The following is a 27273-nucleotide window of genomic DNA, read 5'->3' on the forward strand; positions in this document are numbered from 1 at the left end:
TTTATTTATCAAGTTGGACAATTTTTTGAATTTTTTCCCCCATTATTTCGGCAAAATCCACCAATTAAAAATTTTTTAATGGCGGCCTATGGGAAAACGCGTTTCGGTTAACGAACTTTTCGGATAACGAACTAGTTCGTACTCCGAATAAGGTTCGTTAACCGGGGGACGACTGTACATCTGTTGTTTGAATCGTTTAAAAAAAAATTTACGATTGTTTCTTACATTGTCGATGTAAGAAACAATCTTTAAGTTTTTTTAATTTCTTTCGCCCGTAGCTATATTTATTAATATATGTGAAAAAGTTTTAGCAAATTGTAATTAATCAAAAAATATTTACGATCGACATCTGGCCAAGAACGTCTATTAAAATCTGAAATTAACGAAAACAATAGATTTTGAAAATATAGCTGAAATATTTGCCAATACTAAGGCAGGGAAAGTTAAATTTAATTAAATCTACACATGTTAAAACTACACATTTAATTTACACATGTTTTGCAGTCATTCATGGGCAAGAAGAGAAGCTACACCAAACCTGACTATTCACCCTAGGTAGCGTTTCGATGATATTGGCCATCAGTGGTTTAAATGTTATTCTCTGCAAAGCTGTCAGTGTGTCAGTCAACACTATTTTGTTTCAAGAATATATTGATGAAGTTGTACGAGTTTTGGGGACAGAGGAAGAATTCACACAGGTGATGGGTAATGTCAGAATCCATCATAATGTTAAGCTGAGGGCTCAGAACATTCAAATAAAATATTTGCCACCATACTCACCATTTTGATTCCGTGTGAAGAGATTTTTTTTTATCTTAAGAATATAGTGCGAAAAAATAAATAACGTGTAAAGGCCCCAGCTGGAAGAAATGAACTACTTACAAAAATGCGTGAGGCATGCTTATCTATTCCCAATGATAACTTATCGAACACACATTGCGAAAGCTTTTTCGAAGCGTGTCATAGGTCAGATGGCATACCTCGACGGTAATTTGAAAATAAACGTTATATTTTAAATGAAATAAAATTTTAAATAATTTTAAAAAATTGAATTAGATAAATAAAAATATATATCAAAATTAAACCTTATTTTTTGAATAGTATAGAATGTTGAGATTGCGCATGCGTTGTTTTAATTGAAAATCACGATTGTTTTAATTGATTGTTACGATGTTTTAAATAAATATCATGGTTGTTTTAAATATATGCAAAAACCGGTAATTACAAATTAAGCTTAAGCTTTTTGTTCTTTTACTTTTTAACGCGTTCGCTGCCAACTACGAGTATTCTCGTAGTAAGCTGGCGTCGTTTTATTTTACAGCAGACTTGACATGGTTTTGTTGGGAATTTTTTCTTTTCATTTGGTGGTATTGAAGACAAGTAGCGGAAGCTATTATTGGTGGTTCGAGGCACAATTTCATTCAAACGTTCACCCAATAAATCCGCAACAATTAATTCTCTAAACTTAAGAAAGGAAATTGTTTTATCTTGTCCATATTTGCTGTTTAAACAGTAAGCATTAAACAAAAAGTATCAAAGAGATGAAGTGTTACTTTTTTATACCATCTAATTGTCTTTCTTAGGCAATCATAATATGATACCATTTGTTCCGCCCTATCTACTCCTGACATAAATTGATTGTAATCTTTAATAATATTGGGTTTCATTTTCTTCTCTCCTCTCCTGTTTGTCGCTTCAATCATTTGCAACGAATGCAAGTTGCTATCCATTAGCACGTCTCTTTTGTCTTTCCATTTAGCAACCACTGCACCCTCTCTGATACTGCTTATAACGCCTCCCTGTTTCAGTTTTGCTTTTGTACATTCTTTTGGATTTGACTTTCGGTCAGTTCAGTACCACAAATGTATGTTTTTTGATTTATCATGTGCTTTGTTAACTCAAAGGAATTGTAAAAGTTATCGGTGTACAGGTGATAACCTTTTTCCAGAAATTTTTCCATTAAGTCTAAAATAATAGCTCCCGTTTGACTCAACAAATGTTCACCGAGAGTTGTCTCGCCAGAATAGATTTTTACTTTTAGTACAATACCATCTGATTCGCAAAGCTCATAGAACTTGATACCATACTTATGTCTTTTATTTTTCACATACCGCCTAAATACAAGACGTCCCTTCCAAAGCATCATTGACTCATCGATTGATATATTTTTATTAGGACTGTAGATGTTATCCATTGTATTATTTAAGTGATCGATAAGTCCAATAATTTTACACAAGCGTCCACTACCTGAATCTTCATTGTTAAATCTTCATTGTTGAATCTTCATGTCAAAACCGTAACATTAGTTGGAATTTATTTCGTGGCATTATTCTAGAAAAAAAGGGAACTCTATAGAGACTGTTCTTAGACCAATAGTGTTCTAAAGATGGCATTTTGACACACTCCATATGAAGAAGAACTCCAAAAAACTGTCGCATATCTTCTGAATTTATTGGTTTCCAATCTTTAAAACGTGATCTTCTTCTGAGGGGACGCTGCTTATTTACTTCTTGTGTTGCGTAGCGATTAGTTTCAACTACCATAGTATTTATAAGCTCTTCTGTAACAAATAGTCTAAAGAAATCTAATGATTTCTTGCTCTCCATGTTTATCTTCAAACCAGGATCGGCAGTAAATTGAATTTGTTTACAATACTTGACTCATCTTTTTATTGGTTTGAATTTCTAGATGGATTTGTTTCAGAAGTTGTTTTGTCAGGCAAAATATTATTTATGAGATCTATCTGTTGAGCTTTGTTTTGATTTTGTCTATATGCCAAACCACCTATAAGCAAGACCACCCGTTGTTATAGCTCTTTTCGGCGGCATTAAAAAATCTTCTGCAATGGCTGCTAGATGAACGTCTGTAAACTGATTGCCATCACTTTCTTCAGTGGTATTATCTTCAGAACCTGATTCTGATACAGTCAAGCTCGAAGACGTAGTAGTATAAGCAAAATATGAATCCGAATCTTCAATATCACCATCTTCACTATCCTCCCAATCTTCCATAATCATATGTGCTGATCCAATTGTGGGATATCTGTGTTGAGCTAATATGAGATACATTAATTAGTATGCTGTGTAAACAAATTTGAAGTGCACACTAAAATGTTTTTTAATATATTAAAAAAAATTTTGTAAACGTTGTGTAAATCAAATTTTTTTCACATTTTTAATAACATGCAGTATAATGTAGCTATCAAATATATTTTAGCTTCTAGTCTAAAAAACACAACAATTTAGAATTAAGAAAACAAAATACAAATTACCTTTTTTACTCATGATAACTCCCAATGTGCATGTGCATGTGAAAAAAAATTGAAACACTATTTATAAAAATATTGCATCAAATAAGCTAAATTACTATACTTTTTCAAGATGTAATTGAGAACTTGAAAGTTGTAATTAAGAAAAGTAAGATGCAATTGAGAAATATAACATGTAATTTAGAAGTCACAATATGTAATTAAGAAACACAAAATGTAATTAAGAAATTTTAAAATGGAATTGAGAAACCCAACATATAAATAAGAAATCGCAATATGTAATTGGAAAAACAAATTCTAATTAAGAAATCGTAATATGAAAATGAGAATACATTAATTGTAATTGCAAATTCACAATGTATGCTTAAAGGTCATTATGAAAAATCTTCTTGTACATGATTTTAATAAGTAAATAATATCAAATTTAGCATTTGTATGCACCAGCAAAACATTAATACAGTAATGGAATTGAAAGGTCATTGTGTTATTTGTCAATACACTATAAACAGAAAGTCTGTGATTAAATTGAATCCGTGCATTTATTTCACTAAATTTTTTTACATCCACTTTTGGAACAACCAGAACCACCTTGTCCAATTTCAAGACATGAAATACATACAAACGTTGAAAGAAAACATTATGTTTTATCCTCATTGAATGAGTTATTGAATTTATTGATTGAAATGACGACCCAATCGTCATTTTGCGACTCTGGCGCAAACTTTAGGTGTCAAATATAAGAAAGCATACAATTTGGTCCTTAGCGGAAATTTAATTTCCTTGGAAGATATGGAGTTACCGCCAACCACAAATCCCTTTTTCATTACTTTTTTATTTTATTGATAATATATTATTATTTATTGAAAACCAACCCATATGGCCACCTTGGCCAAATTAGGATCAAACCTAATATTACAAGGTAAACTAAGGCAACAAAATTAAAAATACAAATAACTTCTTTCTGATAATCTATATTATAAACATTTCTCAATTACAACTTTTAATTTCTCAATTACATTTTGCGATTTCTTATTTCCAACTTTCATGTTCTAAATTACATCTTACGTTTCTCAATTACAACTTTCAAGTTCTTAATTACATCTTGATAATGTGTAGTCACTGCAATGAGTTACACTCATCACGGTGTTACGAGTAAACTCCTAATGAGTTATACTCATATACGGTGTTACGAGTAAACGCCGTAATGAGTTATACTCATTACTGTGTTACGAGTAAACTTTGGCACCGAAGAAAAAAATTTCTTCTCCATTGTGAAAGTACGAGTATACTCGTAGTGCTTATTTTTTGTCAGCTATATTCAAAATAAAAAGTACTATAGAATTATTTTAGATTAAAAATATTATATTTATTGAAATGTTGATATCTAGCCTTGGCAATGAGAATGAAACCGCGAAAAACAGCCTCGGCAAATATTAATCATTGCAGACATTCATAGCCGCCGAGAGAAATTTCGGGCTCTGGGGAAGTTTTCTTAACGGGCCCTCAATATGATCAATCATAAACCCAGGACCAGAAAGCGTGCTCTGGTCATTGAAAATTAAAGCTGAAAATTAATTAAATCTTTTAAAAGTCAAAACTATTTAAATCTTTTAAAAGTTAAACTTAGGAAAAGTGTATAAAAAACAATGTTATACACTGTTTCATAATAGGGCTTTGCGAGCCTTTCAACTCGCAAACAAATTAATCACTTCTTCAAAATTAATTTTCGTAGCCATTTCGGCTTCAATAGATAAAAGTCCTAAGTCATTTAAACAATTTTGTATCATTGTTGATCTTAATACGTTTTTTATTCTTTTCAACATGCTAAAAAATCTTTCTGCTTGGGCAACTGTCACTGGAATTGTGCAAAATAGCCTTATTGCAATTATAATGTTTGGAAAGAGCACATCCATTTTTTTTTTTTTTAAATTTCATTTAACAATTCAACGGGCTGAAGAGAAATATTTTGTATATTGGCATCATAAATTGATTTTAAATGTAGTATTTCATTTTTAAGATGATCATCAATATCATTTTCATACATTTTTTGCAACTTTTCACACTTACTTTTTATTTCTTGATCATTTTAGTCACGGAACAACCATAATACATTGAATAAAGAATCTATTTCTTTTGCTGCATTAAATCTTCTTGTCATATTTCCAATAATGTGATAACATTATTGGAAATATGACAAGAAAACATTGAAAACATTAATTCCTAATTCTTCTGCCGATGTCCTTATTAACTCGTGTTTTTTTTTTCTTTAAGTATATTTTTTCCCCGATAATTCTATGTTTATCTGTAAAGATGTGCCCAACAATCTACATTCATTTAGAATAGTATCCCAACTATCTCTTATCGTATTTAATTCAACAAGAAGACTCGACAAATTGGTTATTTCTACATCAATTGTAGCATTGCGAGCTTGTAAAACAGTACTTCTGTAGTTCATAGCTGCAAGAACTTTGTGCCATTATTTTGCCAGTACTAAGCATTTAAAAGATTCCATATATTTTTATTCTAATAAGATCTGATTGAGTTTCTGACGTTAAGTTTAATTCCAAAACAGCGTTTATTAGTATTTTAATTTCATTAATTTTTTCAGCAAATGGCTCAACACTTTCGATTCTTGCAGACCACTGTGTATTTGACACAGTGTGCAAAGAACATCTATTATTATTTTTTGATATTTCCCATCTTTGTGAGCTACTACTAAATATATTGTATAACTTTTGTATAGTGCCGAAAAATCTTACAACATGAATACAAGATTCTGCTGCATGAACACCACAATTTAAACTATGACTTGCACAACGAGAAAAAATTGCCAATGGATTAATTTGCAAAATGCGAGCTTGTGCATCTTTATATGATCCACTCATGTTAGATCCGTTATCATATCCTTATGCGCGACAGTCACTTATAGGAATATTATACCTTTGTAGCGTTTCAAGAATTAAATTAGCAATACCTTCTCCAGTCTTCTAATTGCATTCAACAAATGCAAGAAATCTTTCCATAATTTCGAGTTTGTTGGAGTTAATAGTAACGTACCGTAAAATGAATGTAGTTTGTTCTATATGCTCAGAATCGGATGTTGCGTCTACAATAAGAGAATAATATTTCATAGTTTCTTATTCCTTTAAAATACAAGTTCTCAAGTAATCTGCACAGCATGATATGAATTCATTTTGAATGTCTAGCGATAAGTAATGTACTTGCAATCTCTGCTTTTCGATTCGTGTCTGCTTTACGTTTTTTAAATGTTATTCTAAAAGTGGATCGTAATGACTTAAAAGTTCTAATAATTCTAGAAAATTTCCATTGTTCGAATCTCCAATCAAATGAGTAACACCTCTAAAGGCCAATCCACGCTCAGCTAGAAAGAAAATTACATCTAATAATCGTTTTAATAAATCTTTCCATTTCTGTCTCATTTTGTATTTCTTTTACTATATAGCAATCGATTGTGGTATGTTTATTAATATTTTTTTCTAAATTTCGCCACCGGATATAACAAGATTACTAGATTTTTCATGGTCAGGTATTCTGTCATATAATTTTTTGTACCGTCTATTAACCTGCCAACCATTTTCTGTAGCAAAAATTGATCTTTGCTCATGAAATTTATAAAATAAACGACAAGGAAAACAAAACAAAGCATTTTTAGATTTGCTCCAAACTAACCAATCACGAGGACCTATTTCTTTATTTTTTAAACGAAAGCTTAATAAATAGGTAGGGAATTGACAACCGTTTTTATCTACAGGAAATGTTGTTGGGTGTGGTTCTGGACCTCTTAGAATGGCATCTTCTACCTCTTTTGGTGTTACATTTACTTTTCCCAGTGGGCACAATACGTTTTTAAAACGTTTTTAAAACATTTTTTAGACGTTTTTATAAGGTTTAAACCTAATAAAAACGTCCAAAGAACGTTTTAAAAACGTACTGTACCCACTGGGTTACCACTCGATGTTGGCACAGTCGGTATTCAAAGAAAGTGTCAAAATATCAGATTGCGCGGAAATTCCAACAAATTCCGTTTCAATCCTTGCGCTTAATTGATCCGAATCAATATCCCCATTATTGCAATAGTCATCGTTCTGTGTTTTTGAAGAAATTTTAAACCCCAAATTTTCTAGTGTTCTCATACCTCTAGAACTTTCTTAAAAATTTTAAAATGCAGCATTAATGAGAGATTTTAAAATGCAGCATTAATGAGAGATCAAGTCATGCGATCTTTACGACTGTTAACGTTTTAAAAGAAAACTAACAAATGAAAAGTTAACAACGTCGATTGAAAAAATTCGAATTTTAATTTTGATTGAAGTTCAATTGAAAAAAATTCGATTGAAAAAATTGGAATTTTAATCTTACAAAAGAAAAATAGCAAGAATAAAAGGAAGCATATTTGTTAAAAATCTTAAAGACAAAAAATAAGTGATGAATAAATAAGACTTCATGAAAAAAAACTATTTGTACACACAAGGGGCCCCTGGAATCTTCCCCGTCTACCCCCTCCCCCCTTCTCTAGGCGGCCATGCCGACATTATGACTCGGCAAAGAAACAAAGCATAGTTTAAAATAGCTCAGTCGCGAACGAGTTAATAAGTATCCCGAAATCCTGGGAAATTTCGGTGACTTATCCCGGAATTTCAGGATGAACAATTTGAACGGAATCCCGGGATTGCCATCCTCAATTAAATAGTCGTAACCAGTTGGAAAACGACATTTTTTACGCGTAAAAAAGTTTTTAACTTTCATTTAAAAAAAGTTTTTCTATTAGTAATCAAGTCTAAACTTAATCACTTAAGTAGTTTTTCTAAAAATGATCAAGTCTAAAAGCATGGAAATGGTTTTTTAAAAATGCACGTGCAAAATTAGTGAAGCGGAATATAATATATAATGAAATAATGCGGCGCGAAATCTCTTAGACTTTGCTAAAAACCTTTAAACCTGAACTTTGAATTAGTTTAGTTGTTGTATAGTATAGTATAGAAAACAAATTAATCTACTAAAAACTAAACATAATTTAAAAAAGAGTGAACTTAAATTATTATGAATGCGTATTATGTTTTTATTTAGAGGAAATCAAAATAGTTTAAAAACAAGAAAGTCTTAAGATGAGGTAAAAAAAAACGTCATTTGTTATTATTAGATACATTCCTGGCACCAACAATAACCGGTGTTTATGATGTTTAAAAAACAAAAATACAAATACGTTATTTTTTTTTATATTGTAGTTCATTAAAAAAGTACGGTCTTGCTATTTGTGGGGTTGGTCGAGCTGGAACCATTCATACTGGAAACTGTTACCGAAATCCTAAAGTTCAAATAAAATATTTTGTTGAAATTGATATTGCAAAAGCTGAACAGTTAAAAAATTCATTCGGACTTGATGATACAAAAGTTGTTAGCGTTGATGAGATCGATACAGTTCTTAGTAATGTTATTAATTTTTCAAAGTTAAATTTATTTATATGTTAATTTCAGTTATATTTAAAAATGCTACTTTCTTCATATCTATCTATATATACTTGTACTATGATTTCCTTGTTTGTGGTATCCATGACATACTTTCAAGTATTTATATTTAGATGATGAATCAGTAGATGGTGTTATTATTGCTACAGTAACTGGTGCTCATCAAGAGTTGGTCTGTAAATGTATAAATGCAAAAAAGGCAATTTTTTGTGAGAAGCCAATTGCATTAGAATTGCATGATACAGGTAATTTACGCTTTAAACATAAAGATTAACTTTTTTTTACAGTATAAAAAGTTACTGTTTGAAATTCAATAGTAAAAGTTTTTAACAATCATAAACTTACATAAAGTTGGCAAGCATTCATTTGTTTTGTTTTAATTGGTTTATTTTACATTAATTGGTGGGATTATTTAGTTTGATAAAGAATGACTTCAATAAGAAAAAAGAAATTGCAAGTTAGTAGCAAGTTTTTTTATAAGAACTTGAATTAAATTTATCATTTAGTTTATGTGCTTGCAAATAAAAATAATGTCAGAATAGCAGATGACAACATTTATATTCTCAATAAATAAAATACATCAGTATTTTATTTATTGAGAAAATAAATGTTGTCATCTGCTTATCTGACTATTTTTATTTGCAAGCACATAAACTATCACTAATGAAAAAGATCTTGGTAAGCTATTAGTAAACTTGATACTAAGTAAGAATGCAAAAAAGAAGACTATGCACAACAAAGCACCCTGTTCTCTAATCAATTGGTTTATCTTTCTATAGGGTTTGCTATAACAGAAAAAGAGAGTAAAAGTTGTAGTGGTGTTTAACATAACAATCTCAAAAATAAAAACAAAATAATAGTTAATAACAATAAAATAGGCATTCAAACAAAAGTTAAAAGTCTAAAACACGTTTTGGCAATTTTAATGCCTAAAAGAAGTTAATATTATAATAAATGTCTACGTATGCTGTGGGGTTGGAGTGGGGGATATCATTAAAAGCATAGAGGTGCATACAAGGGAGGAGGTCCTAAATCAAAGGTTTTATTGTGTACATTCTTTATAGATGCTCCCTAAGTTGATCGTGTATAAATCATGTTTTTGACTAAATATAAATTATACATTAACCTTTGTTTTTTAATACACAAAGAGGTTGTTAAAGTTATCAATTGCATACGCAATTCTATCTCTGTTCAGCTATAAATTATTTTTTAAACAAATTGAAGCTGACCAGTACTCTTTGATAAACCAATTATGAATCCAAAGTGCTTCATCCTGCTGACATTCTGACTTTTGCTGTTTTCCTTATCTGAGACACAAATATTTCTTTCTTCCAAAATTTTGAAGGTTGATTCATTGTTTAATACACGCTGAACTAAACATTCAATAATAATGTATAGTACTTTTAAAATGTAAGCACAATTGATTGGTGTAAGATATCAATAAATGGAATATCATCTTTTATAGAATCAAAGTACCTAAGTATTTCTTGTTAAAGTTTCTGGAGCGAAAAATATAATATTTGCCTTATTCCAGTCAACTTGAAAATAAGCAGAGTGATTCTTAGCTTTAATAGTTCTTAATAATTAAATGATTTTATCATTTTTTAGTTTCTTTAATGCTTTAAATCCTAGCTTGTAAGTTACCTAAAAGATCGGATTGACATGTTAATGCCTTAGGGGTTGTTCATAAATTATGTTATGCTCTAGGGGGAGGGAAAGGAGTTAGTAGTTTTGTGGCGACTCATACTGGGCTTGTTACTAAAGAGTTATGTTGTGACGCAAGAGGGGAGGCAGATAAAAAACAGTTGCAAATGACATGACATTTGTGGATGACCACTTAGTCTTTCAAAACCGTTTTTTGGTCTTTTGCCAGTATGTTTGATTCTGTTCAGTTAACTACCTTGATTTTTGATTATGTATTACATATTACATACACAGTATTATGTATTACATATTATGTAAATTTATGTTTATTTATATGCTTTTTGTAGCTTTAGTTAAAAAAGTTCTGAGTGTCACTTAACAAACTTAACCATAGAAAGCTTAGAGAAAAATAATTTTATAAAAAGCAAGTTTCCTTTTGTCACCTTGTGATTCTTTTTACAGGGCATTAGCGATTGTCTTTTCTATTTCAACAAAGATTTCACTGCTAAGTAATTAGAGTGTTGCTTGATCTTTAATTAAATTCAACAACTGGAGCTTTTTTGTTGTTGTTGTTGTTTTTTTTTTTTTGCAACATTTCTAGGTAGAAAGTAGTAGAAACCAAACAGTTATAAAGTATACACAATAGTTAGGTACACAACTGTTTGGTAGAAATCAAACAGTTATAAAGTATACACAATAGTAAGCAAGGTTTGAAAATTCTTTTTTTCTTTCTGCTATTGCAAGAGTTTCAAAGGAAAAGTTTCAAGCTTTTCATTAGAGAATTTGTGGAAATGTTAATTGCTTTGACTCTTGAGTCCTTAATACAAGAGATTTGAGTTCAGACCTAAAAAAAAGGGGAGGGAGGATTTTTTTATGTTACAATATAAGTATTTTTTACAAAACATGCATAAAACTATTGAATTCTTGCGTGGTTTGTGGTCAAATGTTTTTAATTTAAATAACATTAAATTAAAAGTAATAACAAAATTAAAGAACATTAAATTAAAAACATTTACAGTTAAACCTTTACTTATACAAAAAGACAATATTTAAAAAAATATTTATATTATTTAGTAACAAGTTTGCTTTTTAACTCAATCCTAACAAATTGTTAGGATTGTGTCTTCTTAAGGAAATTTTTGATGTAACTTTAGCACCAAAATAAATTTGTTTATCTTATAATATTATTCAGATAAAACTATTCAATATTAAAATAAAGATAAACAATTTGATTATTCAATAATAAATAAAAATTAACTATTCAATAAAAATTTATTAAATTCTTTATATCCTTTATTAAATATATTTTATTAAATTTATTATTGTACTTTTATTATATTGAATTTATTTTAGCATTAATTTCAGCATTTTCTATTTATTAAGGTGGTGAAATTCTTGCAAAATTAGGTTTAATATTTTAAAAGTACATCAAGTATTTTTTGATTAATTTTTCTTTATCAATTTTAAAAATATATATTTAATTTCAATAATAATTTATTATTTTTTAAGATTTCTCTTCTCTTTTCAATAAAATTAATAAGGTGTTGCTCAACAATGTGCTCATCTTTAGTAAAATCATTGTTCCTCAGGTTATAATAGCTTGTAGTGAACTGATTTAATTATTATTATTTGTCATGAAGAAATACCTTTATGTAGACCATTAATTTTTATTATTTGTTATGAAGAAATGCCTTTATATAGACCATTAATTTTTTACTTTTTGTAGTATCCATCTGTTTTTGTCATCATATCATAGAACAGAAGGAGAAAGTTTGAATACTTTTTATTAATTTTTTACTATCAGCCATATATTTTCTGCTCAATCTAAATTAATGTAAAGTTTTTGGTCAGCTTTTAATAATAAGGGCTTTCTGAATTATATGGGTGTGTATAGCATACACTGCTGGGTGTGTATAGCATACACTGGGTGTGTATAGCATACACTGGGTGTGTATAGCATACACGCTGTATTGTATACAATAAGGATTTATAGTTCATATGAGCTTAAGTCTTGTAGTTGTAATTCCGAATGCATGCTCTTTGAGTCTGGATGCATGTTGCTATATTACCTGTATATTTATCAATCAATCGGTAATTATTTAAGAGCCATTTTTTGTAAGAACCAGTCAAATTCCTGAATCTGAAAGTGAGGTTTAATTTTTTAATATATTGCTCAGAATATATAGGGATTATCTTTTTCTGGATATTTCCAGAATATTTTTTTGATTTTCCGGGTATCCAAATAGATTTCTAGAAATAGTTTAAATTTTTTTTTCATTCAATAAGTAAGACGGCAAAGGTATCATTCCTCAATTAATCTACGCTATGTTTAGTTAGCTTACGCATTATAGTACAACTAATTTTTCCTAATTTGTACGCGTATATCTAATATTAACTATTTTGACTATTATACTTAAAAACCTAGTTTAATTTTTTTATATTAGTTTATTAACTCTTTTTAAATAGGATTGAAATACTTTTCTTTTATATAAAAGAATTCCTGCCAAAACCTAAACCCTTAGTTGATGCATGTACACTCCACTGCGCCTATCCCCATTTGAGTCAATTGATTTATGTACACTCCGCTGTGGTTGTTTTTAACAGTCGATTTATATACGTATTGATGCACAAATTCTAAGAAACTTTGAAAAACAAAATGGTATTACAACAATAGTAGTTATAAAACGACTTCGAAATAAAACTTTTTAAAATAAAAATAAAAAAACAACTTCTCTACGTAGAGTTTAAAAAAGTTAAATCAGTGGCTGTATCCAGCTGCGGCTCTTTTACACTTTATTGGTAAAGAGGGGCAGCTGGATATAGTTACAGTGCCCTATGAACACATTGGCGCTATTTTATTAATTTGAAAAATTAAAATATTAAAATATTTTTGCTTGCAAATAATGTTAATATTATGTTATATATTTAATTTATAGCACATAAAATAATATAAAAATTTGTGTGTACAAATAATGAATTTCTTTTAAAACATAAGATATTCTTAGTTACACAAAATGCATTTTTATTTCTGAATATTTCTTTAAAATAATTTCCAGATATTTTTAGAAAAAATGTTTCCAGATTTTCAAAATATGACCAGGATATTCTGTGAATATAGAAAACCTGTTTGGGAAAAAAAAAGTTTGCAAAAATGTTTGTTTCACTTAGAATCTGGTTTTAAAGTTTTAGTATTTTTTCAGAATTTTATTTTTTTTCCATCTTTGAATCCATCTTATTAGTAAGACCAAGAAAATCAAACAGCAAAAAAAACTATATTGCTAATTAATTGATGCATAAAATAAATAAAAAATTTAAAAATTAGTCGTTCATTATAAATAAAATTATTTATACACATTAAACAAATTATTTATCATATCACACATTTAATTTACTCTGCTGCAGTAAGTTTCCATAAGAATAGTGGTATGACTGTTTTATAGTCTTGCTATAGACTTTTCACAAACTTGGCACATAATTGCTTTTACTGCAAACTTTTTTATAGAACATGGAAGTGTGGCTAAATTTTGTCATCAATATTGCATATGCTATCTTATGCTCTTCACTGCTGTTGTATTTCAGTTAGGTTATTCCATAAGGAACATTATGCAAAGTACCACTTTAAATATAAAATCTAAGAAATGTTCACACTTTATTTGATCAAGTCTAGAATGAACAAACAGTTTTTTCTCTAGAATAGCCAACTCTTTATTAGACACATGCCATTTTTTTTGCAAATTCTAAACAATGTTTGGTACACTCAAATGTATTCATTTTAAATTAATAAATGAGAAGATAACTTTTTTTATATACTGTCTGAGCGCAAATAATTTTATCTGGGGGAGGACTTTTTTTTTTTTATCAACATTTTTGCTATTAAAAAAGTCCATAAGTATTTCCTCCTTTCCAGGAGCCACAGCTTCTGCAAATTTTTTCTTTAATAAGTTTTCTGAGCGAATATACTTCCGTTTTAATTTATCTTTAGTTTTATATTTAGTTTATATTTTATTAGACTTGCGTTAAGAACTTCAATTACACTTTCACTGCTTCTAAAATCTCATGAAATAATATTTCATCAAGGTCCAATTATTTTTCTGGAGTAGCAGTCTCATTTTGTCCATGTTTGTGTTTCTGTACATATATTGTAGTTTTCATTGATTTTGGATAAAGCAGTTTCTTGTTTTAAATTGGTAAAATACATCATTGCACTAACTGAAAATATTTCATGGTATTGCTTTGACATTGATAAGGCGATGTTTGTTGGTGATGGTCTAGTAAGTAGGAGATTTTTTTCCTTTTGAATTTAGATGATGGCAATAAAAGCATATTTTTGGAGGACTCTGTGCAAAACTGAAGGTATATGGGTGAAAAGCACATATTTGTGCTTATCACCCATATATATACTTATCATTGTCTAAAACAATTTCTCACGCATTATTTTAAAACAATTTTTTAAACAGGTGCATTATTTAAGTAATAGTTGTTTATAATATGGTTTTTGATATTCTCCAAAATGTTTAAAAGATATTGCTGTTGTTATTAATATAGATTATTGCATAAGTAGAATTAATTTAGTGATTATTTTTTCTAAGAGATAAGTGTGTCAAAATCCTAATGCTGAGTAGTTATAAAGTATGTAATCATAAAAATTACAGTCTGTATATTCTGTCATTATTTAACAATATCTTCTTAGAACCTAAGTCTTCTTAAAGATAAAGTACTTAATAAAAGTGGTTGAATAAAATAAAGTAGATAGTAGTGCATGTAGCAAGCAATGGTTTCCTAAAATCTTGTAATGTTAATATTTGTTTAGCACACTTTATTACTGATGGATTATCATCTGTCATTTAACAATAACTTTATGTTTTTATGTCTTACAATTACTTTAAAAGTTATTCAAAAGAAACAGCAGAAAGATGTCTGCAAAATGTAAGTCTTTTAGGTGATTTTACTTTATCTTTACATACTTTTAGATCTGTGTTTAAATAAAATGAAACCTTACCTTGCTGAATACATATTATTCTGGTTATTTTAGGGTGTAATAAGTACAGATATTTTGATATTTATTTACCAATACTAAATTAAGAAGCTAAATTAAAGTAACTCATCTGTAATAAAGTGTGCCGAACAAATATTAACATAAGATTTTAGGAAACCATTGCTTGCTACATGCACTATCTTCAGCACAATTTATTTTATTCAACCACTTTTTTTTAAATACTTCATCTTTAAGACTTGTCAGAATTTAAAAAAAAAAGAAAAACTCAATAAACCGCAACAGATTTTTTTGTTTGTTTTCCCCCCATTTGTGATGATTAATTTCAAAACAATACTTTTTTATGTCATGTCGCTTTAACTGAATGGATAGGGTAGTAGTAGAACAGTATCGAAAACAGCCAAACCGAATAAGATCGAAAAGGGACCTTCCGGAATAATATGGAAATAGAGAATAAAACCGAAATTATAAAAAAAGGAATGGTATTTAAAATAAGAAAAGCAGAATAAAGTCAAAAGAGACTATTCGAATTAATATCAAAATAGAGAATAAACTGAAATTATGAATAATGTCGAGGAAAAAAAAAAGATTAATATTTAATTTTTTTTTAATTGACTGTCTGCCCAAACCAAACCCTAAGTGGATGCAGCAATGCTCCTTGCATGTTCTACCTATTTGCAACCCTCAGAATTAGGGTCGGCATTTGGCAATGCCGACCTCAAAGTATGTGAGATCGGCAAAAAATTGCCGACCTCGTTTTAATGTTTTATGGTTAGACCTTTGTATCAAATAATTTTTGCCGACCTCAAAAAGATTGAGGTCGGCAAATTATTGCCGACCTCATTCTTCCTAATTCCGAGGATTGTATTTGTCAGTCGATGTAGCAACTCTCTTTGCATGTTCAACCTTTTTGCATGTTCAACCTTTTTGCATGTTCAACCTTTTTGTTAGTTATTTGATACTATTCCTAAATCCAAATTTAGATATTATTTCATATAGGCATTTACATTATTCCTTTTAAATAAATTTTATTTTTATTTTTTTTTTTTTAAATTAATCCCTTAAAAATAATTTTCGATATTTATCCCAAATAAATTTCGATATTAATCCATTTTTCAAACAACTAAAAAGGTGTTAGTCAAATGGATTCAAAAATGGCAAAAACTAAATTTCTAAAAAATTTTCAAAATATCTTAAAATTTTAAACCAAAAATTTCCCCCAAAAAAATAGGCAATTTTTTATTTCACTAACAGTTTTTTATTTCACTAACAGTTTTTTTTTTATATTCTGAGTAATAATATAAAGATTAAAGCAATTTGGAAGGGTTACCTCCATTGAACGCCTGATTCTTACAAAAAATGTCTCTTAAGGCTTAACTTATTAATTATGTCTACACCCCTCGGAATTAGGGTCAGCATTCGCAACCCTTGGAATTAGGAAAAATGAGATCGGCAATATTTTGCCGACCTCAATCTTTTAGAGGTTGGCAAAAATAATTTGATACAAAGGTATTAGTGTGAAAGATAAAACAAGGTTGGCAATTTTTTGACTTAACTGCCGACCTCTAACACGTTAAGGTCAGCATTGCAGAATGCTGACCCTAATTCCGAGGGTTGCATTTGGTAATGCCAACTTCAAGGTGTTCGAGTTTGGCAAAATTTGCTGACCTCACTTGTATGTTTTATGGTAACAGTTTAAAGTCGGCAATTTATTGCCAACCTCACTTTTCCTAATTCCAAGGGTTGTATCTAGTCTATCATTTTGTTAGGTATTGTTATAGAAATACTGATCTATGTTTAATTTTTTTTTAATAATATAATTCAACATTAACTTACAAATGCTGTTTATGTTGGTCATTACTGCTGACAATACGCTATAGATGTAATTATACTATTATTTATTTTTTACATTATTATTACATTGTTTATTTAAGATTATTATAAACAGGCAGTTAGCCTTAACTAAATTTATGTTTTCTGAATTGTGTCCAAATTAATTTCAATGTTTTCTGAAAGAGTATAGTTTACTGATCACTATGTATATAGTCCACCAAATCAGAAAACTCCTATTACTATATAAGTAGTTATGGTATTTTAAAGATTTTTTTGCGCTTTTTTTTTGCGCCTTTTGTTGCAAGTGTTTTGCGCCATTTTTTGTTCCGCCATGTTTTCATTTAAAATTTTATTTTAAAAGTTACAGACAATTTATTGGAAATGAATAATACATATGGTATTGTGTTATATTACATAGTTTAAGAGTGGATAATCACATAATCGGAATGTTTTAAATCATCATAATATTTACAAATATAAAATTAAAAACTATTTCTTCTTGAGTTAAATCACTAAAAAATATCAACATTTAGATTAACATGTCCGAGAGAAACAAGATGTTTTCCATTATAAGAACTTAATGCCCTTACTAAATTATGTCCATAATTAAAATTATTTGCGGACACCTTGTACCGGTTCCACAAGGCAGTTTTGAAGAGGTAGTAACACTTTCTCCTGATTGCTCCAAATAATCTCCAAGACCCATTTTTTTTGTTTTACAGAATTCAGATACTTGATTGAACAGGATGTTAAAGTGTTACATGGTGTTACATGAACATGGTGTTAAAGTAATACCATGTTCTAACATCAAATTTTTATAGCAGGCTTTTAAATTTTCGATATTAGTTTGAAAGTTTTCATCAAGTCCAGATCCAAAGCAAGACTCAACAACTAAATTTAACAACCTTAATCATTCTCCAAAAGACTTTAGTTTAATTGGCAGCTTATCATTAACAACTTCCCACTTTTTAAGAATTTTTCGAGAAGAATTTCAATTGAATTTTCCACTATGCTGACCAGTCTTAATAATTTGCAACTGTTTGTAAATCTTCATATTCATTTCCGACCAAATCCGCTCCATGTTATCCATTACAAGGTTGACAGTTCCCTCCATTATATGAAGCTCCGGTAAAACAAGTCTATCTACAAGAAATTCAGAGGGGTTTCCAGATACTAATACAGGGTTTATACAATTCTTAAAATGTTGTGCACACAGGTTTTGAACCAGATTCTTTGAATTTTGTATAGTTGTTTTGACAGCTCTCCAAAGTTCTGTATGAAGCATTTGCCCAAGTTTCTCTTCTATCCCACTCACATGCTTAACAGGGATGAATTGAACTGCTACTTGGAGATATACCTGTTAGAATTTGACTAAGTTTTATGTCGCATAACACAATGTGCTCAACTTTTTCAAGATTTAATTTTTCAAATAATACTTTAAAGTTTAAATATCTTTCTGGGATTTCTGGAGCTACCAGAAGAAGAAATGAAGCATTTACTGACGAATCTTTAAATATTTTTTTTAGACCATCTTTATATAAAGACCTGCAAGTTGTTACCGCTTTTGTTTTAAGGTAATCTATTTCAACTTTGCCGTAATTTTCAAAAATTTCATTGAGATTAACTATATTTAAACAAAATTTGATAAAACCACCTCCCCGTCAACAGCAGTTTTTAGCAACTGATTCTTAGAATCAACACGTTTAAGATCCAGGAGTAGTTTAACAAATTTATTTTCTTCGGTAAATAATGGGAGAAGATAACTGTCCAAATCAGAGACACAGTCTTTCAGTCCAGGTTTTACAGCTTTTCTTCTTTTTTAACAGCTCTGTAATTATTAATTTTTTATATAATAAGTTTTACTCCAAATATTGTATCATTTTATTGTGCGGAATTAAATTTGTATTATTATTGTGATTTTACCTTACCATATTAGCAAGTTTTATCATTTGATGGTTACTTAAAGAAAGAGAATTCTGAACATAAAGATTTTTGTGAGTAAAATTGGTTGTATTTGGAGTATTCTTAGATCCAATAGATAGTTTCAGTTTACTACCTCCTGTCTTCAATGAAATGGTGTTACCACTTTCACTTCATAGCTTTTCTTTAATAACGTGAGAAGCCATTTGTTCCTTGACATCTAAATAAGTTACAAAGCTATGGAGACTGAATGAAAAAGGTTTCGACAACTTTACATTGTTAAAAAGGTTATAGGTTCAAAAGCCTACAAAGGTTTTTTTAAATTAAAATTATCATTTTTGATTTATTATTATTAACATTTTGTTCACTTATCTCTCTATTAGTAACGCAAATTAATACAGTTTTTCTAATACCTTGATATCTGGATGCAGCTGATATGTTATTTCTGAAAAAAAAAAATTACATTAACGAGCTTGTTTTCTATAGAACATGGTATACAACCTTTCACCGTCAACTAATCAAAGTTATAAAAAGTTTTCTACCTGAACGTTGCTGCATTGCATTTATGATGCAATCCTCTTTTAACTTTAGTCAGACAAGAACTACACCGCGGACTAATAGCTGCCATTTTAAAACTCTTTATTCCAGATTTTTTCTTGGGTATCCTTCCCTGCGTTCTTGCGATTTTGCATATTTCACAGCTGCAAGTTTTTAGTTTTCTGAAATTATTTAAAAAATTATAATTTTATATTTCTTTACAACAGATATACAAATAAAATAACATTTTACCCATTTCGTGTTTTAACCGGGATAGTCATCTTTGACCAGTCAATGTCGAAATTAGTTTTCTGAGATTGACAACATTTGTTCTTTTAACTATACCCCTACACCTTAAAAAGATAAAGATATGCTAGTACCAAGCAAAATGAGATTTGATTCATTTATCAAATCTTATTTCTTTGAGTTCAACAAGGTATCCAATTTTCAGTTATTTAAATGGTTTTACTTTTATGACATACTTTTTATATATATTTATTTAGTTAAAAATCATTAAGTATACCAACCTTGGACACAATCCAGTAGGGTATTGATCATCAGCAATGTTATAATCCGAAAAACAGCTCTGAAATTTAGAAATTATATGGCTTTGGCTGTTTATTTTCATATGACATTTGCGACCACAAAGAAGACATATTTTTCTTTATTCTTTTGATGATCTAAAATAGTCTGCGGATGTGATTTACCGATTCTTAACATTTTTTTAAACAAAATTTGTTCTATGATTGTCTTTTGCAATTAAATTTGTGGCAGAAAAAATGGCGGATTAAAGATGGTTGTAAAAGACAAAAAAAGTGCGAAAAAATCTTTAAAATACCATAATTACTTAATAGGAGTTTTCTAATTTGGTGGACTATATACATAGTGATCAGTAAAAACGTTGAAATTAATTTGGACACAATTCATAAAACCTAAATTTAGTTAAGGCTAACCATGCAGGGGTGAATTCATAAAAACTGCCAATTGTTTTCTGAAAATTAAAAAAAAAGTCCTCAAAGCTAAAAATCTGCCTACTGAAATGTGTCTACTAGTTAACTTTATTGCTTAAAAAATCGAATATGTATAAACTTTTAAAAAAATTAAACTTTAAGGATGCTATGAAATGCAAAGTTGTTTTCCGTCCCCGCCCGCCTCATTCTTTAAAATAATACAATTTTATCCATTTGTTTTTTGCGTATTTTTTCTATTTTTTTTAAACTTAAAAAGTAACAGTTAAGCAGTATAACAAAATATGAAAATACTCTTGTGAATTGCTCCATGCATGACTCTAACTGTGGAGAAAAAATGGTGCGCTGGAAAATATTTTGTGTTGACAACGAAGAATTAACTGTTCAAGGGTTGTATGATATGGTTTTAAGCTCTTCCAATGAAACTAATCTGCATTTATCCAATCATTTTCTGGAGAAGTGCAAAGAAGGAATATCTCCAGAAAACCTCTACTCTGTTGATGGTTTCAGTAAGTTAATTTTATTAGTGAGAATTTTTTATTACTGCGTCATTTTTCATATTTATTTGTCTATTTAAATTAAATAAACAAATGAAGCACCTATTAAATTTTAATAGACGCACGCACACTTATATATATATATATATATATTTATATATATATATATATATATATATATATATTTTAGATAGACAAATATAATATGTGAAAACTATTAAATGGTAATAGCACAAATAATAAAAAAGTATAACTTGCTTAACTTTTTCTCTATAGGAATGAAAGTGAAACAGCTTGTTGCTATATTTGGTCATTTTGTAAAATTTTACATAAATAAAACAAATTTAAATGAAAATGAAAGCAATGTTGCAAATGAAAATCCTTTTGATGTGATGGTTGAAGCTCAAAAAAAGCCTTGCAACAAGAACAATTCCAGAACTCAAAAATCCACGCAATAAAAAAGATGAGTTATTTAATTCATTAATAAAATTTATCATAAAGAGTGAATTTAAATGGATGTTTTCAGAAATTAGTTCAAATATGGGTTTTAACACAATAAATATTTTAAAAAATGTATTATGGTATTTTGATGGGCATTATGAAAAGTTTGCTGAGCAATATTGTGGGATACCAAAAGTGTTTTATTAATTTACTAATAATATTAAACCCGAAAGATATTAACATAGCAAGAAACAAGTATCATCACTCTCTGTAGATATTTTAAGCTCACGTTCTCAAAGATTGTTTGGTAATCTTCAATTTGGTTTTTGGAATCATCCAAAATATAAACCTTTTGAGCAAGAAGTTGAGATGCTGGGTCAAGGGCTTCAAAAACTCTGCAATGTTATAAAATCCAAAAGAAGTCAAGTACTTATAAATTATCATACAAATGAACAAGTCCGATATATAAGCAACTCGCTTAATATAATGTACATTCCAGCACCACACTCACCATCTGAAGATATCGCTGATCTGTCAGATATAATAAACAGTGGAGAAATTGATCAACCTTCTATCAAATGATTTTTAATGAAGATATGAGTATTTAGAAGAAGTAAAAGAAGGACTAAAAGTACCTACTATATTAGTAACTTATTCTCCAGGAAGTAACCTACAGTAGATTTGGCATACATTTGCTATAGATATTAATTCTGTTCTTCATTTCTAGCCAACCCTTAATTGAAACAATTGAACTACAAATTCCCAAATATCAATCAAGAGCTATGCAAAAGGCTGCTTTTAAAAATCTCGTCTGATTACTCCCTCTGTTAAGAAACTCTGTTAAGAAAAGTATTTTAAGACATGTACAAAAATCTAGCTGGCAATGTTTCAGCTGCTGGCACATCCAAGTTAATAATCGAGTAGATATTTTTTGAACTTGAAGATCCTGATCTGATATACGATTTTTGTGAACTTTATGCTGGTAGATACTTGATACTTTTTGGGCTAATTTGATACTTTTTGGGCTAAAGCAAAATAATTTCTTGAAGAAGACATCGGGACTGCTGTATATGATAGGCGACTGCTTAAATATGCTCTAGATGGTCTGTGATGTGTTGATTCTTCGATCAATGTATTGTGGTGAACCAGTTGAACCTTTGTACCACTCAGCTAACTATGTTGACATTTGTGTTTATTGTTCAGCAGACCTACCAATAGCAACACAAAAAAAAGACTATTTTTCTCAAATTGACAAATGCTGTTCTCAGCCAAATATTCCTCACAGAACTACTAAGAAAAAGTAATGTAGCGTGAATGTGTTTTCTGTGAGCATTATTATATTACAGTATTAGTTATATTGACTATAATCATATTTTATAGAGAATATTATAATAATACTTTTATTTCTTTGTTATTTTTATGCTGATGAGTGCAAGGAAGACGTTTCAAATCTATTCTGTTGTTTTTTTTTTTGTTTTTTTTACAAGGTCTTAAAGATGAGAAGTTTTATTTTGTAATAAAACTTGTAATAAAACTTTTTAAAATTTGCACCACATCATTTTATTAAAATTTCATGCTAGAGGTCAATTGTAGTTATAGTTAAAGAAATTATGAAGTGACAATATTTATAAAATATTCAAGAAAATTCATAATTCAAAAGGATGTGGTGTAAGGTCATGGCCAAGGACCTAATTTTTGAACTTAAGGCAAGGCCAAGGACTAACAACTCTGAAAAAAGTTTAAAAACAAAAAAAAAGATAAAAAAATACGCAATAATAGTCCGAGTGACAAGCCCTTTCACGATTTCATGGTGCATGTTATAATAAAATTAAAAAAAACTTATTGTGTACAAATAAGTCTTGCAAATTTTTTTGCGAAACGTATATGACCTAGATCAATACGCTATATCAATATGTTACTTAATCGACCTCGATTATTCTAGGTCGAGCACATGACATAATCAAAACATCTATATAGGCTCATCGGGTCTTATTACACCAGGTTTATTATACTTATACTATTGTTTCTATAGGTATTGTACTGCTATTGCAAATGATCGAACATAATTACCAGAAAACGACGAAGATTTATTTTTCTTTTATGATGCATTTTTTTATGTACACTTTTACGAGTCTCTCGTACAAGCTGATTAGCTTTAGGCCGAAGTTTATCACTAAAAATCAATCTGCTGCAATCCTGACCTCTCTAAGTATAAATGGTATGAGCTAGTTATGTTCTCTATGGTTCATTTTAAAAGGCTTCTTGGCTATATATTTCTTAGATATATACATCATAATAAATCCGCGTTTTTAAAGTTTGATTAATAATTTTTAGTATTAACGAAAATTTTTAATAAAAGTAAAGATATCTTAATACAAAGTGCTTGTTTGGACATTTAAAGGGTTTTGGTAATGAGAAAAAAGAGCAAAATAATTTTGTCCACCATATGTCTAATATCCGGCCCATTGTGCACTGGTTGGAAAAATAACCCTAGAACCTAACAGCTTACATATCTAGAAGAAAAAAACACACGAAATAATGGAAATTTGTCACATACTTGACGGTTCTTTTTTAAGACGGGAAACAACTTTGCAATTCAAAGAGGCCTAACGTTAACGTAATTCTTAGGGAAAGACTGAAATCTATTTTGAAACTCTAATAGCGGTGTTATTAAACAAAAAGTGCCTAAAGGATTATATTAAAAGTATTTGACAATAAAGGATGACTAAAGGACCTGTAAACTTTCTAAAGTAGGATCGACCTTGAAACTAATAATTTTTTTCTATACGGCTTAGATACTTTTTAAATTCACATGTTATAATAATTGTTCATAAACTATTTATTAACATTACTTAAATGACATTGCCAGTGTGAATTTTAAGAATTAAGCTTAATTTTTATTATTGCTACCTTCAAAATTTTATTGTTATAATAATGTTATTGTGGATGTAATTATGTTATGATATTGCTTATTAAATTATTACAATAATACTGCCGTGAATTGGCAAAAGGAAGTATGTTATGCTAATGTTAAATATGGTATTTAACATTCTTTTTGCTATAATGTTGAATATGATATTTAACATTCTTCTTGCTATTACGGCATAATATTTACTTGTCTTGTTACGTACCCAGGTACCAAAGTTGCAATGTACATGTTGTGTGGGCATAAGTTTACGAGAGCTTACGAATAGAATACCTTTCTAATCTCCTAGTTTTTAAGATCAGGTTGTACTCAAGAATGACTCTTAAAGCTATTGATTAGATTATTACTCCCTGACTTCAAAAGTTGCAATGTCCTTCGGCCGGGTGAATAAAAGAAAGCAATTGCTTTTACTCAGTAATTGGTCAGTTTTACGTGAACAAAAATTTCAGCAATTTCGCCTAAGTTTCACGTAAAGCTGAGCAACTATTGAGTAAATTGCTTAACTTTACGTGAATAAAAATTTGTGCCAAACTGCTAAGGTTTTTATTCACGTAAAACTGACCAGTTACTGAGTAAAAGCAATTGCTTTTTTTTATTCACCCGGCCTTTTATTTTTAAACAGACTCTAGAGTGTTCAGGATTTTTATTAGTGATTTTCGTAAAGGGGAAAAATTTGACTAATGAGTGTAAAACTCCTGCATCTTTTTAGAGATATCCTATACCTGCTAAAAATTAATTATGATTTATTGACATAAGTTATACTTGTTAATATTTGTAATGTGTTTTCAGTTACTTGTTATGAAATGGCGGCTAAAGCTAATGTCCCTATCTTCTGCGCCTTTAACCGTCGTTTTGACAAGTCGCATGCAAGTGTTCGCAATGCTGCCCGGTTAGGAGAAATTGGTAAAATACATATGGTGCGGTGTATCAGCCGGGATTCACCTCTTCCAAGTGATGATTACCTTAAAATATCTGGAGGAATATTTCACGATTGTGCTGTGCATGATATAGATATGATAACATGGATATTAGATGAATATCCTATATCTGTTTTTACACATGCTCATGCTTTCCGTAAAAGTATATCAGAAATGGGAGATGTTGACACTGTTTCCATTACAATGAAATTTGCATCTGGTAGTATAGCTCAAATTGATATCAGTCGGTTTGCAGCATATGGTTATGATCAGCGTGTCGAGGTTTTTGGCGAGTTGGGTATGTTAGAGAGCGTAAACCAACATAAAACTTCGACAATTAAGTCAACAAAAGATCAAATATCTCGAGATCTAATACTGCATTCATTTCCACAGCGTTATGCAGAGGGTTACGCTAGCGAACTTGAACATTTTTTAGATGTGATTGAAGGAACCCCATCAATTGTTACTGGTAAAAACGTAATGATGGTATCCTTAATAGCTTCCGCTTGTGAAGAATCTCATAAATGTGGCAAGCCTATCTCTATCGATGAACAGAACTTAACATTTAAGCCATCGTTTTAACTGTTTAAGTGTAATTAATTTGTTGGAATAGATTGTCCTTTGAAATTTATTTTAAAAGTTCTTAATTCATGGCGTGTACTATATATTAATTTCCCCTGCCAATTTTATTTAGCTTTTATTTATGAGTATTTAATATCAAATTTACACCTTTTCCAACGATAGTCTAAGAGATATTTTTACATTTGCTGCGAGTATTCCTACTTACCGCTTGTTGTGTGGATACTATTTTATAAAAGTTTGCACTTAGGCTAGTGTTTGAAAGTTCTTTAGACGCGTATGTAGATTTGCGCCTAATATAGTTGTTGCGATACTTAAGCCTCTTATTACTCTTAACCTATAAAACTTTTTCGCTGCATCCACCACCTTAGATTTTAGTACCTACAGTAAGGAAGGTAGTAATATAAAATAGCGAGTTATGTCTAACGATTCGTTGTCTTTTAAATCGGATGCTCTCAAGTAAACATGGTTTGAAATAAATTTTTAGGCATCGCTGCACTAAGAATCCAAATCACAAAATTTTTTATATTATACAACTTTTTTTAAATTTCATTTTCTTTTTACTGTTAATATTATTTTAATCAAAAAAGAACTAATAACTCGATTTTTTAGCTTTTGATTTTGAGTTTTTGAAGAAAAGAGTAAAAAATTTAAAAATATGTATTCTCACGGTCCCAAAATGTGGAGCTTAAAATGTCACTCCTAAATTTCTACTGCGTTATTATGAATATATTGGGTATAAAACAAGTAATTTTTTAGCTGCTCGAATTTTCTCCAATTTGGTTTTATGTCAATTGTTTCAGAAAAGACATTAAAAAAGGCCCGGGTTGAGATCAACAAATGCAAGACCTTCATTTCAGCATTTTTATGAGTTGAGACCTTATAAAGTTTATATATATACAGTGGTTTTTTTGTACATATATGTAAGAAAATACCTAAAATAAAATAAAGTGCTACCGCTATGTTTGATATATAATTTAATAGAGGAAGTGAAACTCTATTATAGAGTACCTTAATTTTTTTTTTACAGGATGTTTATTATTCATTCTATACCAATTACACAAAAAAGTTAATTGATAAGCTTGATTTTATTTTATGCATAAATTTAGACTTAAGTATTCGGCGGATTGTGTATTTGATAATCATCAAATACAAGATTGGAGTCTACTCTGCTTTAAAGAAACCGTTCCTGCGTCCATATGATAAACAAAGGAAACTAAAATGGTGTCGTGAAAGAAGGTATTGGACAATAGAACAATGAAA

The 27273-nt window shown here is 29.5% G+C and overlaps 1 protein-coding gene across 1 annotated transcript; it reads left to right on the forward strand.

Moving 5' to 3' along the window:
• Positions 1-8183: 8183 nt before the first annotated feature.
• Positions 8184-26062, forward strand: LOC100202546 (myo-inositol 2-dehydrogenase). The gene is made up of 4 exons (XM_065811065.1): positions 8184-8399; positions 8515-8714; positions 8869-9000; positions 25304-26062. The coding sequence occupies exons 1-4, from the start codon at positions 8395-8397 to the stop codon at positions 26011-26013; spliced, it is 1047 nt and encodes a 348-aa protein (XP_065667137.1). The 5' UTR covers positions 8184-8394; the 3' UTR covers positions 26014-26062.
• Positions 26063-27273: the final 1211 nt, after the last annotated feature.

The sequence above is a fragment of the Hydra vulgaris genome, chromosome 11 (assembly GCF_038396675.1).
Source record: "Hydra vulgaris chromosome 11, alternate assembly HydraT2T_AEP".
In the NCBI taxonomy this organism is placed as follows: Eukaryota; Metazoa; Cnidaria; class Hydrozoa; order Anthoathecata; family Hydridae; genus Hydra; species Hydra vulgaris.

Coding starts and splice junctions, on each gene's coding strand:
- LOC100202546 (XM_065811065.1), top strand. Junction 8,715..8,868: donor TGAGATCGATACAGTTCTTA/GTAATGTTATTA, acceptor ATTTATATTTAG/ATGATGAATCAGTAGATGGT. Junction 9,001..25,303: donor ATTAGAATTGCATGATACAG/GTAATTTACGCT, acceptor ATGTGTTTTCAG/TTACTTGTTATGAAATGGCG.